The sequence below is a fragment of the Corvus hawaiiensis genome, chromosome 17 (assembly GCF_020740725.1).
Source record: "Corvus hawaiiensis isolate bCorHaw1 chromosome 17, bCorHaw1.pri.cur, whole genome shotgun sequence".
Taxonomy (NCBI): domain Eukaryota; kingdom Metazoa; phylum Chordata; class Aves; order Passeriformes; family Corvidae; genus Corvus; species Corvus hawaiiensis.
This window is the reverse complement of record NC_063229.1, coordinates 8742106-8756498: the sequence shown is the minus strand read 5'-3', so window position 1 is coordinate 8756498 and position 14393 is coordinate 8742106. Positions and strand designations below refer to the sequence as shown.

General features: G+C 52.5%; 1 protein-coding gene across 4 annotated transcripts; it reads left to right on the top strand.

The window, feature by feature from the left end:
• Positions 1 to 6144: 6144 nt before the first annotated feature.
• LOC125334693 (BPI fold-containing family B member 4-like) lies at positions 6145 to 14002 on the top strand. Of its 4 annotated transcripts, XM_048321805.1 has the most exons (13): positions 6145 to 6393; positions 8077 to 8185; positions 8471 to 8665; positions 8751 to 8795; positions 8856 to 9156; positions 9590 to 9694; positions 10166 to 10312; positions 10609 to 10672; positions 11292 to 11352; positions 11984 to 12075; positions 12170 to 12212; positions 12899 to 12954; positions 13122 to 14002. In XM_048321805.1, the coding sequence occupies exons 1-12, from the start codon at positions 6355 to 6357 to the stop codon at positions 12928 to 12930; spliced, it is 1233 nt and encodes a 410-aa protein (XP_048177762.1). In that variant the 5' UTR covers positions 6145 to 6354; the 3' UTR covers positions 12931 to 12954; positions 13122 to 14002. The 4 variants fall into 4 exon arrangements, with proteins under 4 accessions (XP_048177762.1, XP_048177760.1, XP_048177761.1 ...); XM_048321803.1 differs by having other exon boundaries at positions 8751 to 9156; XM_048321804.1 differs by having other exon boundaries at positions 6147 to 6393; positions 8471 to 8656; positions 8751 to 9156.
• The last annotated feature ends 391 nt before the right edge of the window (positions 14003 to 14393 follow it).

Genomic DNA, 14393 nt, shown 5'->3' with positions numbered 1-14393 from the left:
AAAGGTATTAAGTGTTGAGGACACCAGAACAAAAGCGCCCTTATGGCCAGGAGTGGCCATGGGGGTGTCCCAGCACAGGAAGGAAACACCATCTGCCAGGAAGGAGCTGGCAGCTGCAGGATGGGTGGGACAATCCTCAGGAGCCACTTCTCGAGGTTCCTCGAGCACTACAGGAGACAAAAATCTCCTGGCACTTTTCCAAAGCCTCCCCATGCACTTGCTGGAAATTTAAGAATTTCCCCCTGATGTGGTAAGCTGTGTGTGCCAGCCCACGTGCAAGTGTCAGCAGGCATTTCTGTGGAAGAAGCTGATTTCCCAGCACGGCTCTTTCAGGTCAGTGCAGCCACAGTCTCAGGCAGCAATTTCTTCCCTTTATCCCTGGGTTCTTGGGTAACAGTGCTACCTGATACTGGCTGTCCAGTAACCTGTTGCTCAATGCTTTTCCCTGGTTTACAAGTCTTTATTCATAATGGAATATACGAAACCCACAAATGGTGCTTTACACCCTCAATCCACCAGCTTTGAAAATTTAGGCACCTTTCCACATTTCCTGCAGCACCATCACTGCATAAGGGTCTGCTGTGTGGGTGAAAGCAGAGGTGCCCACAGAGCAGCATAAGGTCTCACCTTGACCAGGAGCTGAGCAAAGCCAGGCTTGAAATTCAGGATGAGGTCAGGTAAAGAAAAGGAATCCAAATAGTGGCACAAGGTACTGTGAGCTTGGGGGGACAGAGCCCCTGTTTTACCCCCAAACCTTATGATACACCCTGGTGAGCCAAGAAAAACCATGGGAATAAACCCAACAATAGTAGGAATGCAGGTGAGTAATTCTAGTTTATATTTAGTGACTAGTCTGAAAAATCAGAAAAGAAGGTTGCTATAGCAAAATGAAAACCCTCTTCTTAAAATCCATTCGTTTAACATGAAAATTTCAGGAGGTTTTGTGTAGTGGTATCCTTTTGAGGTTCTGGTTAATTTTATCATTATAAGGTTAAAATGAGCCATTTTAATAAGAAAGGCCAATGTGAGTCACTGATATGATTTCAGCCTTAATTTTCACACTCACCTCAGGGTGAGGGGGGCTCAGGTTGGGCTGTAGGTTACGAGGAATCATTTCACAGTGTATGAATGGTGTCACAGTGCCCAGGGATGGAAAGGATTTAGGGGGTGACCATAAATAGGAATAAGCAAACAGGGGCTGGGGTGGGCAGGAGCTGGCTGGAAACCTCCCTGTGGATGGATGGATCGACTCCCCCTCTCCCCACTGTGTGTTCCCAGATCCATTGGCCCAGTGTGGCTCTAACTCGTGAATGGTTTCCGTTCTCCTAAAGCTCGTGTTTTCTATTCACTGAAAAGTTGTCACCCATCTCGAAATACCTGACAGCCCTTGATCTCAGCCCAGCCTATCTCCACTCTCCCTGTTGTTGTTCCCCAGGTCCTGCCAGCACCTACAGCTTTCCCAGTCCAGCAGCAGACACGATGCCACCATTGCACTGCCCTCCTGTGCATCCTGCTGACCCCAGCAGGGAGCCAGGCAAGAGATGCCATCCTCAGGCTCAGTAAAGGAGTTTTGAGTGATGGTGAGTCACCAGTGCCACTCTGGAAAACAGGAGCCAAGGGGGTCCTTTGGGATTGACACCCTCATACCAGCACCCATGATCAGGGAAGGGAGAGCAATTGTATGTGGAAAGGGAAGAGCACGATGCTTGTGAGCAAACCTTCCCCCTCCAAACTGATCCTGGAGTAGTTTTGTTTATGTAATTAAAATTTCAACTGGCCAGACTCTTAAAAGAAGAAAGCTCCGTGTGGGATCTGACGGCTGCTGGGAAGTCGTGCAGGTTTGTGGGGCAGAAGAGGCTCCTGAGCCGGCCGGGGAAGGGCCGGGCTGGCGGCAGTGCGGGGGCGTTTGCCCGTAGAGGGTGCGCGAGTTGCGCGCTGGCCGCGGCTGCCGAGCCGCCGCTCCCGGCTGCAGCCCGCCCGCCTGACTCCGCTGCAAGCCCAGCAGAAGCAGAAGGAATAGCAGGGCAAAAGAACCGACCTCCTGATAAAACTGGAAAGCAAATTAAACAGGAAAATAACTGAGAAAACTTGGTGTCTTTTATAATTTCTGGTCTAACTGGCCTCTGACTCTCCCACCTCCTGAGCATGGCTGTGTTAGCTGCGGAGCCCAGTTGGGCGTAGAGCTGCCACTTGTAATGTCCCTCTTGCTGTCCCTGGAGGCTGAGGATCGTGGAGCTGACGCAGGGCGTCCGTGCAGGTCCTGCCCGGCATTGGTGCTTACCTCAACCCCTACACTCGAGTGGCCCTCAATGGCAAGAGGTGGGTGAGGCTGGGGCTGGTGCTGCAGCTGTTTGGCGGCATTAAAATCAGACTCCTGAGAGGATGAGTGATGCAGATGTCCTCCCCTGCTGGCATAAGCCACCTCGCCATCAAGCTCTGCCAGCCCCAGCCCACACCCTGTGAACAGCAAATGTGTGAGGGCATGTTACACCGCTCCATCCCACCGTCCCTGCAGGTGACAGCCACTCACCAGCCACGCCACAGGGCCGGTGGTGCTGGTGTCTGTGTGCCCCTCACACAGCCACAGTGAGTGATGTGCTGTCCCACAGGTCCCAGGGCACAATTCTGCCCTGTGTGCCACGTTCAGGGGTCATTTTAATGGACATGGTGTGGGGTCTTCTGAGACGTGAGCACGTATTGTAGGAACCACTCAGGCTGAGATTTTCTCTGCTCATTTAAGGAGACTATACACTAGTAGATAAAAGGCAGCAATAAATTTCCCACTGGCTATTTTGGGATGCAAATTACAGTTATCTCATGCAAAATCCAAGCAGAAACGATTCACTCTGCTGCTGCAATTGCCTTGCTCCAGGAGGTCTGTGCTCCACGCTATTCACAGGGAATTGTTTAACAAGACCCATTTACTTTGCAGCAGGTTGTTTTCATGGTGCTCCTTTAGTTTTCCACAGTCTGCTCCCAATTGTGGATAATTTATTGGCAAGTATCCTGAACAGGCTTCTTCCTAATCTGGTAAATCAGAAAAATAAAACGTTCCGGGAAATAGCAATGAGTCTGAAGGGTTGTGGTGCAGCTCCCTGTGGCGTCACCAGTGCCTGGAGCAGGAGCACAGCCACTGTCCCAGGGCTGCTGCATCCACCCACCCAGTGGCTTGGGATTAGTGGGGGACACATTCCATGTCTCCATCAGCTTGGGAGGAGCTTCTCCCTCCTTCCCAATGCAAGGTCTGCCCAAGTGCTGAGAGTTTCTAAGGAGGCCCTGGACTGTGCTACGGACTAATGGAATCTCTCCTCCTCCTGAAAGCCCCAGGGTCTTTCTAGCCATCCCCCACGGGCTCCTGGGTCCCAGCCCCAACCCCAACTCCTCTGAGGAAGGGCCAGGTGCCCAGGGCCAGACCCAGAGCTGGTGGAGTCATCAGCAGGGCTGCCATTCCAGGTGTCCAGTGCTCCCATGCCCAGGGAAAGCCTGGCAGAGCCAAGCAGGGCTGTGTGTCCCTTCTCTGGCTCCGAATGTGGATTATCACTGCCCCTCCCCAACTCCTGCAGCTCTGCCCAGTGCTTGACATTGCCCTGGGATTAGTCAGTGACCAGCTGGGAGCACACGGTGGGTCCCACACCTTGTCCTGCCTTGGGCCATGTGTCACCCACTCCAGCTGAGGGACACCCTTCCCTCCTCTGCTCCACCCTGGCCCCAGATTTGCCCAGTGCCAGGAGCAGGGGTCCCCAGTAGCTCCCTGCCCAGGGCCTACCTGAAACCCAGGGCTCTTCTGGATGAAACAGAGCTCCAGGCAGGGGAGGGGGGGATTTGCAGTCAAGTCCGACAAGGAATCGCTGACTCCCTCCCTCTTTCCCCAGCACTGGTGCCCCTGGATTTGCTGGGCTGCATCCAGTACACCAGGTCCAGCCTTCCCCTGGCAACTGGCCAGTTCCTTGAGGTGGATTTGAACATGAGTCCTGCATCTTCGCCTTCCATCGGTGCACAGGGCTTGGGATATTTCCCTTGGGTACATCAAGGTCTCCTTCAGCCATGTACACCTGGGCAGGGGGCTGTGGAAGCTGGCAGAGGTCCTGGCTCCATGCCTTGCTCTCACCTCTGTCATGGGAGAGCACAGCAGGTTTTAGGTTTCACAAACTTTTGGAGAAGGAAGTGTCACGGGGCTTGACTTGGCGAGGCCGTGCGTGCAGCCATTTCACAGTGAGGGAAGATGAAGTTGACCGTAAAGGCAAATATTGCAAACGTTTTGACTTGTGTTTACTTCTCCTGTGACTCCAGGCTGTCATTGCGTGTGTGGCCAGAGGCCTGGTGGACTACCCACTAGGAAAGCCAGAGACTGTCCCCAAACCCCAATGGGACCCCATGCCACCCACCCTTGCCACCCACAGTGGACACCAACTCCTCCCACTGGGCCTCTCGGTGAACTTCCTCAGGTGAGACAGAGCTGTGCTGGGTTGCAGGAATTCAGGATCAGACCTGTCCTGGAGGGCAGCACTGTGCAATTCCTGCATCAACGGGCAACATGCTCTGCAGCTCCTGGTCACTGTTTGTGCTCCCACCGGCAGAAACTTTCCATTTTTGGATGTTGGCAGGTTCTCCAGGCATAGCCTAAGCCACATGAATTGCTGATGGAAATTGCAGTCCCCAAAGCACCTGTGGTGACCCTAAAGAACAATGCAGGTGTGATCCAGCTCACAGCTACAGCAGAGGTGATGGTGATCCAGCCAGGTGATGTCCCTCTGCCTTCTGAACATCGTGTGTATGAAGGCACAACTCATGCAGAAATTCCTTCTGCAGCTTCCCCTCGCCACAGGCCAGTTTCCCCATAGATGGGACCTGCACCCAGTGTGGCATGGCTGGGCTGCAGCCTGGCCAGCGGCTGGAGGAGCCACCCCAGCCCTGACCTCTTTGTTTGACCATGAGACACTTCCTTGAGGGGGCTGCACATAGAGGGGATGGAGTTTGGGACTGAGACCCAGGCAGAAGTTCAGCAGTCACCTCCTGCCCCATGACACTGTGCTGGGCTGGCTTGTGTCCCACATGTATGCTGGGAGAGGGGGTTCCCCTCCCCAGGCTGCTGAACATTGACTTCACCTGCCCGAGGGTCCCAGTGAGTGTCTCTCCATACCCAACACGGCACAGCAGCAGCTTGGTCTTATCCCTGTAGATGTTGCATCCTGCCTGCATTGCTTGAGCAGATTGAGCACATGTGTTTTTTCCATGGAACATTGTGTTTTGGACTCTTTTGTGGGTGCTCGGAAGGGTGTGGGTGTACTTTACATTCTTGTGCTCAGGTTCAATGAAGTCCAGCCCTCTCTGCAGCCACAGCAGGTGTTCAAGCCTGTAGGCATGGCCAGCTCTGGTGAAACCCCTGGGCTCAGGACAGACTCCAGGTGGGAAGGCTGCAGTCCCTTTTGTCCACCCCCAGCTCAGGGGGTGCACAGCTCTGCCAGCAAATGCTGTGTCAGACCCAAACATGTCAGACTCTTCAAGGCTGGGACCCAAAGCTGTGGGGTATCTTGTTTGTGTTGAGCACCCATCACACCGTCACCTGCCCTGGGATTTACTGGGGCTTTGTCCTTGGAGCACTTAGGGACCCAGGGGGGAAATCACCCAGCAGCGCCACTGAACTCTGCATGAACCACATGAAACTTCTGCTAATTAAGGCTCTAAAGCCACCTGTTGCTCCTGGGGTGAGAGGGAGTAGCTGGGACAGCTGCATCACTGCTTGTGAGTCTGTCTTGCCCTGGTCCAGTCCAGATCCACCCTGAAACACACCTGGAACATCAGCATCAGATTTTTCTGTCATCTTTGATGTTACTTTTCCTTTCCTCTCTGTATTTATTTCCCTGTTTTATCTGTTGTCTCTCAAGTATCCTTTAAACTGTGGAGATCTTTCTTGGATGCACAACCAGCTCCTGCTTGCCTCTGGGGCACAGGCAGTTTTCTAAGAGCAGACGGTGTGCCACAAACCCACACACTCTTTCATTTGTTTTGCAATTTGTGATGTTTCTGTATGCAATTAACTCGTTGGGAGGTAACTGCTCACCTCTCACTGTCCTTGGACTCATTCTGCTCCATACGATGGTGCCGAGCTGTCCTGAAGCAACCCTGGGACTCTCCCCAGAGCTGGTGGGCACCACAGCCAGAGTGAGGGGGGAGCTGCTGGGCTGGCTGGGTGCTGCTGGCCACAGCCCAGCCCTGCAAGGTGTGGTGGTCAGGGTCAGGCTGGTGCAGGGGTCACACTTCACAGCCCGTGAAAGGGAATTGTCCCTGCTCCATCCTTTCCTTGGCTTTCCTCATTCCTGCAGCTCGGGTATATAAAAGCAGCTGCCAGCAGCCATGACCATGGGAGCTCCACCTCGACATCAAAGGGTCCAGGTAAGTGGCACTGAAGGACCGTAGCCACTGTGCTGGCTCCATCAGGCGACCTACAGCACAGTGTAACCCGGCTTGGAAAGCAGGGATTTTAATGATGCTTTCCTTTGATTTTTGTAGCTGCATTTAATCATTTATGAAAATTAATTTTTAAAGCTAGCAGAGCTCTTGCTTGTTAAATTCCACGTTCATTCCTGTTGTTGTTAAGTTTGTGATAATGACTAAGCTGGCAGAAAGAACTGGGAGTTTTTTCGTGATCTTGGTGACCAGAATTCAGAGCAATTTTCAGCTCTCCAGACCTCATCTCGGTTAGTGTAAAATAAGTGTTTATCTGCAAAGCCAGACATGCTTTTCTGCATGTGCAAGATGCTCGGCTCACTGAAATGTGTGTGACCGAGGAGCAGCACCCTGGTAGATATTGTTAATAACTGCAGAGATAGGTGCCTGCTTGGTCACGTATTCTCTCTAAGAGCTCTTCTAAGAGCCCTGACATCCATTTTGGTACCCTTTTGCAATGCTGCACACGTCTTTCAGAGCCCCTCCAACAAATCCCACTGATTTTATTTGACACGATTTTCAATAGAAGCTGCTCGAGCCTCTCTCCTTCTCCCCTGTTCAATAATCGCAGCTACAGGAGCTGTGCATCATTACGTGCTGATCAAAGGGAAAATGTAAAAGACAGTCGAGTGAATTAAAGTCTAATTTAATTGTGCCAAGAACTGTCATAGAGGGATTTTTTAAAAGTATCTGGAAGAGATAAAGAAGTTGTTCAGTCTGACCTAAATAATGTTATTTCTCAGTGCTGAAGCTCTGCAATCTGCACCCTGTACATTGTTTTTCTCGGGAGGGACAAGCTGAGCTGTCTGTCCAGGACACGGACTGTCCAGGAAAGTGCTCCTAGAGCTGGAACCCCTAGCAGTGCTGCAGAGAGACCATTTTCTCATTTCTTTGCAAACACCTTTCCATGCATAAACAAACACTCCCCAGCCTGCGTTGTCACCCCTAGAAGCCCAGCTTGGGCAGGAACAGAAGGTCCTTGAAGGTACTTTCTTTTGGCCGGGGGCAGATCAAACAGAGGGAAAACGAACTCTTTTCACAGCTTGAGTGGAACAAGATGAGAAAAACAAACAACCTGCCCATGGGAAAGTGAGTCTGATTCTGGCTGTGCTTTGAGCTTTAATAACACAGGGTGCTCTTCACAGCAGGCAGAAGGACATGACTGTGACACTCATCATTTTTTATTTGGCTGTGCTCCTGTGAGCGTTCCTCTTTCAGGGCCATTTCAGAGTGGTTGGAAGCCATCTGTCTCTCTCAGTACAAGGTCCTCCTGCCTCACCTCCATCCCTCTTCTTCTCTTAAAATGGCATTTTCACTTCCCTGCAGCGTCAGACACCCAGCTCTGCAGTGGGGGAGGCCAGTCAGGCATGGAGACATAGATGGCTCCAGAGCAGTGTGGCACTGGGCTTCAGCTGCTCCCTCTTCTGCTTCCCAGAAGTGGGAAAAGGGTGCTGCAGGTCTGGGCTGACATCCTGGTACGAGGGGGATGGTGTCTGGAGGCTGCATGTCCAGGAAGAATCTCCCCACACCCCAGGGCCATGCACATGAAGGATGGAGAGCTGGACCAGTACCCAGGCTGTCGATACCAATGTGGAGCTGGTGCTCAGGCTGATGTGGGTCTTTCCACAGGTGCTGTGTCAGGACATGCCACCCTTCTGGTATGTCATCTTTCTTGGGGGCCTCCTTCCCCCCTCCCAGGGTCTCCTCAACCTGCTGAACCCCGCACAACCTAGCAGTGGTGAGTTCAGATATTTTCTGTGTTTCCAAGGCAGAGTCATGGCACAGTCCTGTGATATTTTGGGCTCGTGGCATGTCCCTCTGCTCATCAGGGAGCTGCCTCCTGGGGAGCTGCCTCCTGGCAGGCCCATCTCCATGGGGAACCCAACTTTGTTCAAGGATGCTCAGGGGTCCCTGTGAGAACTCACCAGCAGAGCACCCTAACGTGGCCAAACCAATCTTTCCTGTCAATGAAATCCTTCCAAGAGTGGAATTCCAATCAGTAACTGGGACTCCTTTGGTGCAGGTCTGCTTGGCACTGGTCTTACGGGCGGAAAAAGTGGATTGCCTGGCATAGGTGCTCTTGGTGGAGGTGGGCTGCTTGGCACTGGCCTCCTGGGAAAAGGAAGTCCAAGTGGAGCAGAAAGTGGAGGTCTCCTTGGTGTAGGAAATGAGCCCAGCGGAGGTGGGGTCCTTGGCACAGGCCTCCTAGGTGAGGAAGGTCCGCTTAGCATAGGGGAGGGCTGGGAGAGGAGGGTTGCTGGGTGGTGAGGGACAAGAGAGTAACAGAGTTCTGGCTGTTGCAGGAGGACAACCTGGCAGCAACGGGCTGCTCAGCACAGGCATCCTTGGTGGGAAAGGCCTTGGAACAGGCCTCCTTGGTGGAGAAGGACTTGGCACTGGTATCCTTGGTGGGAAAGGCCTTGGAACAGGCCTCCTTGGTGGAGAAGGACTTGGCACTGGTATCCTTGGTGGGGAAGGACTTGGCAATGGTCTCCTCAGCAATGGTCTCCTCGGCAATGGTCTCCTTGGCAATAACAGCCTTCTTGGAGAGACAGGTCTGCTTGGCACAGGGCTGCTTGGAAAAGGAGGTCTCCTAGGCAATGGAAGTCTGCTTGGACTCAATGGTCTTCTGAGTGAAGCAGGAGGACTTCTGGGTGCAGGAGGACTGTTGGGTGGTGGAGCCTCCCAGAAGATGACACGCTACGCCTGGTGAGTCAGAAGCTCCGTGGTGGGGCTCACTGCAGGGTGACCCATAATGTCCAGGGGATCAGACCTTCCCTCTCATACAAACCACCAGTCCTGGGCTCGCAGCTCACATAAGGATCTGCAACAGGGGAAATTCCAACGAGAAATGGGAAAAGTCTTGCCTGTGGGAGTGGTGTGACACAGCCATGGGCAACACAGGAGGTGGGGGAATGTCCACCCATGGAGATGGCTGAGACTCAGGAGGACATAGCCTTGAGAAACCTGACCATGCTTTGAGATTGGATGTTTGTGGAGCGAGAGTTGGTCCTTCCCCACCTTCACTTTTACCTGGGAATATCCACAGGTCAAATGATGAGCAGGAAGAGATGGGGCTGTAGGATCTGCTCCTGCTGATCCTGCCATCTCAAGGTGGGTTTGCCTCGGTGTTAACCCCCAGGTTGAAGGTATTGAACCTTGAGAACGCCCGAGTGTCATGGAAGGTCCTTCGTGGGACTGAGCTTGTGCTGAACCTGTACTCAAAGCTGGTGCTCCGCTTTCCAGGGTGAGCGAGGCTGGGGAGCGGGGCCACGGGGACCTGAGGGCACTGGGGAGGATGGGACACTCCTGGGGGCTCGACAAACACCCCCAAACACTGAGCAAGAGGCTGGTGAGGAAAGCTCTGGGCTGTGCTGCTGACTCTCTCTGGAACCATTTCCAGCTGTCCTCGTTCCACAGACACTCGCCATCTGTGGAAGTGTTCAAAAAACATGTGGATATGGTGCTTGAGGCCGTGGTTTAGTGAACATGGCGGTGGTGCTGGGTTGATGATTGGACTTCTTGATCTTAGAGGTCTTTTCCAACCTGAACAATTCTGTGGTTCTGTGATCTGCTACAGGACCAGGAGCCTGAGAGAAGTCCCAAAACTGAAGCACTGTCCCAGCCGAGGCCATGCTTGCGGTTCCACCACAGGCACTGCTCTCCTGTGCTGCTTCGGCTTCCTCCATAACCCTCCACGCCACTTCCTTTTTTTCAGGATTTTTCAGTTTCTGAGTGGCTCCTCGGTAGAAGCAAACATCACATCACACATTGCCCTGACCCAGGACTCCCCCGGTGACCTCAAGTTGGTGCTTAAGGATTGCAACCACATCCTTGGTGGTTTCAGCGTCAACCTGCGGAAAGGGTGAGCTCCTGCAAGTTGGCAGTGGGGCAGAACTTCAGTCTCAAATCTGGGCATGGATTGACATCATAAAAAGCAGACTTTGCGATTCAGATAACAAAGTCCTGAGCATCTGCAATTCCTGGTGAAGCCTGGGGGAGCTGTGGGCTTGCGGCATCTCTTAACATCGGAGAAGAGGGGGCTCCTCTACAGAGTAGCTCAGTTTTGAGCCGTGCAGAGGAGCTCAGTTTTGTCTTGATGTCAAGCCCTGGGTTTTGACAACTTCCCTGGTAATTTTTGTCTGTCTTTTTCCTCCTCAGCCTCCTCACCAATCTGGTGAGCAGCTTGCTGAACAAGTCTCTTAAGTCCCTGGTCCCTGCGCTGGTGAGTGTCTGAAGATTCTTTGCTGTGAAGCTGCATTTCAGCTCCAATCAGTGCTCCTGCCAGAACTGCCTGGCAGATTTACACACACACACACACGCACGCGTGCAGAATCACAGAACAGTTTGGATTGGAAAGGACCTCAAAGGTTAGTTAGTTCCAATCCCCCTGTCGTTGGCAGGGACAATATACATACAACCCATATATATATATATTTGTGCATGCACAGATACATGCCTGCAGCCCATAAGTGAGTTACACAAAATTGCTTGATCTTCCTTACAGTCAGAATTTATTTGTTAGGAGTAATTTCAATTCCATCACATGAGGTTACGGGGTAATTTATACTCAGCTGCTCCCTGTGGGGGTGAGAAGAAGCAACGGCCCCGTTTAGAGCAAAGGGGGCCTTTAGAGGATCTTTTACCTTGTTCGGTAGAACATTTTTAGAAGGGAGCTGAACGAATCATATAGCTCTTTTTCCATGGAAGAACTATGCCCTAGGATGAAATCAGGATGATTGTCCCATCCTGATTTAAATCTGTGAAACTCGAGCGGTGCCGGGGAACGCGCTGCTGCAGCCACGCTGTTCTCACTAAGACTGTGCCACTTGTTGCCATTGCAGCTCTGCCCCTTAGTGAACGTCTGGGTCAGCATCATCAACATTAATCTGCAATTCCTCAACCGTAAGTCGTTAAATTTTCTTTTCCCTATTAAGTTTTAGAGTCACACTTGGGGTTTGTGTTTCTGGCCACCTCCACGGGCAGTGGGTATCCCCAGGAGAGCTGGAGCTGTGGGAGCAGGGGTCTCTCTGCCTGGAGCAGGAGCAGCTTTTCTCCGCTGGCAAAGCTGCTGTGGGTGGCAAGGTCCTGGCTCACCACCACTGCCAGACACCACAGCCCTGCTCTTCTTATGGGTATTTTCCTAACCAGAGCTAGACCCAAGCTGCTGCCAGGAGTTGGCTATGCCAGGACCCCCAGGTGCAGCCCCACAGAGCCAGAGGGTTTCCCCTCCCCAGCTCTGTTCATGTCAAACCTCGCACACAATTGCTGCTTCACTGAAAGCAGAACGGTCCCCCTCAACATTTCCCTTGTGATGGGATCTGCACCTGGGAGCTCCGGGGCAGCAGCTTTCATGGGAACCTTTGAACTCCATGGAGTTTGAGGTCTATAGGAAGGACAAAGGGTTTTCCTCCTTGCTGGGCAGTACAATGCTCTCCCAGCCTCTGCCAGATGCTACGGGTGGGCACAGGCTCCAGCAGGCTCAGTGACCCACAGCTAGCGCTGCCCAGCCCTCATGGCCTCTCCCTCTCCCCAGGTGTGATCTCCTTTGGGCTTCTGGGGAAAATCTACTCTGCTCTCTCCAAGCTGCCAGTGACAGCCGGGCACTATGTGGAGCTGGATCTGCAGGTACAGCCATGTTCCATCCTGTGTTCCATCCCATGTCCCCACACTGATGCCTTCCCTCCACATTCACATGCTCTAACATCCTGGTTCTTTGCAGAATTCCCCATTCCCAAGCACCTTCATTGACTGGCTCCTTCAGAGTAAGTTTGGACCCAGTGCTGCTGGGGATCCCCACTGGTGTCTGTGAGCCAGAATGGGGCAGCTGCAATGGGGGACACAGTCCTGGGTCGGGGCCAAGAGTGGGGAGGGTTCTCATGGCTCTGGGATGCAGCCAGAGCTGCCAGGTGCTGTGCCTGGAGCACTTGTACCTCACAGGGCACAGCAGTGCTGGGGGTGGTTGGGGTCCCTGGTCCTCAGAGATGGCCTCCAGCTCAGGTGTGAGTACCTTTGTCCCTGTGCAGTGGCAGGTCCGGAATACAGTAGCAAGTCTGTGCACTCCTACTTACGCCCTGCACAGCCCCGGAAAAGTCACTTCACCTCTTATAAAAGGATTTAATAATATTTGCTTAATAAGAGTGAATAATGGTTCTCAGGATGCTGCGAGGATTAATTAATATTTGCAGAGGTGATTGGAAGAACTTTCAGCTTCATATGCATGGAAAGTTAATATATAAGGAAGGTAAGGAAGAGTTGGAAGTCTTCCCAGCTTCCCCAGAGCTGTATTCCTGAGGGCACTAAATCATCTCTGCCCGTAAAACTGGGGGCTCTCAGGCCACTGCTGCATCAGGAGCCACCGAGCCCAGTCCCGTGGTGGGGGATACCAGGGGACTGTCAGGCTCTGGGGACCCGGGAAGGGATTGCACTGACCTGGGTGTCTCTCCCCCAGCCGCAGGTGTCGATCCCGGGATCAATCCATAGGCGCGGGGCTGGCAGCACCCTGGGGTAAGGAGGATTTGCTGGCTGGGGACCTGGCTCAGAGCTCTGCTGCCAGTTGTGCCGGTGCCAGTATCTGAGCTGGGTGAGAAGAGTCCTGACCCTGCTACCTGGTAGTGGGAGGTGACAGGGGTAGCACAGGGCTGCCTAAAACCTCAACTCTGCTATCCCTCCAGGTCCCCCTGCAGGCGATTCCCAAGGAGGAGGAGGGAAGGGAGGAAAACAACTCAGTACGTGGAGAATAGACATGAAAATGGAGAAACCCAACCAAGAAAACACTCTTTCTTCTGCTCTACGTTTCAGCCTTCTCAGATTTTGGTGTCTCTGTCCAGCCTAGAGTTATCTGTGCCAACGGTAATCTGTGCCAATGATAATCTGTGCCAATGGTGAGCTATGTCAATAATTAGCCATGTTGATAATTAGCCATGTCGATGATCAGCCATGTTGATGACACTGTGGAGCCCCAGGTCTTGCCTGTGTCTCTTCTGGCTGTCATGGCCACAAACCACTCGTTATGGCACTCACTGATGAAGGGATGACGTTGACCCCCTGGTTCTTCCTCAGGCCCACCCCAGCTGCGCTTGGACTGGGGTTTAGGCCAGGTAATGGCTCAGCACAGAGGGGACATTCCAGGTGCTGGAAGCAGACAGTCAGGCAGGGGTTTGGTCCCCTCAGGAATTTCATGAGTTTGCACCAACTGCACAAAACCTTCTGAGAAGGGAAGAGAGAAAAGGGACGAATGCAATGAGCTGTAAACACTTTGTCTTTGCTCTCCTTCTGCTTCTTGATTGGCTTACCATTTCAAAAGGGAATTCTGCTGTTTTCAGTGATTTCATACTGTTAAAAAGAGGCAAAAAAGCCCCCAGCCTAATCCAGGTGCACACTCAGCCAATTTGTTCCCAAACAGCGACGCTTTGAACTGATCAGAGTGAACGCTATCCTGCCTTGTAATCTCCAAGTGGATTTGGATGTGCTGCATTGTGGGTGAGGTGGATTTGAGGCAGATTCACACCCTTCTTTTTCTCCTTACAATAAAAATGATTTTTCTTCATCTGCATTCAGCATGTGACTTGGTTCCTTTCCAAACTGCCAAAGGATTTTTGCATTTGCAAGGGTTTTGTTATTTATCACTCCCATCAGCTACAGGAGTAACTCACATGTGAGGAATATTGAATAGGTGAGTCTGCTGGAAAGGTGGGGAACCACGGGGGCTGCAGCCCCAGAGCCGGGCCTGAGTGGAGCCCAAGCCCTGCCCAGGCTGCCGGACCCCCACTCTCACAGCTTAAAGTAGCTACAGAAATGTGGTCAATGTGGCAAATAAATATTCCCCTCATTTGTATTTATGCAGATTTATTCTGCCCCTGTCCCTGAGCTGCTGGTTCTTTTAGTGTGTGTTCCTGCTCCCAGCTGTTGCCAGTGGGCTGGGAGCTGTTTAACATGAACAAGCA

Coding starts and splice junctions, on each gene's coding strand:
- LOC125334693 (XM_048321803.1), top strand. CDS start 6,355: ATGACCATGGGAGCTCCACCTCGACATCAAAGGGTCCAG. Junction 9,695..10,165: donor CTGGTGCTCCGCTTTCCAGG/GTGAGCGAGGCT, acceptor CCTTTTTTTCAG/GATTTTTCAGTTTCTGAGTG. Junction 12,076..12,169: donor ATGTGGAGCTGGATCTGCAG/GTACAGCCATGT, acceptor GGTTCTTTGCAG/AATTCCCCATTCCCAAGCAC.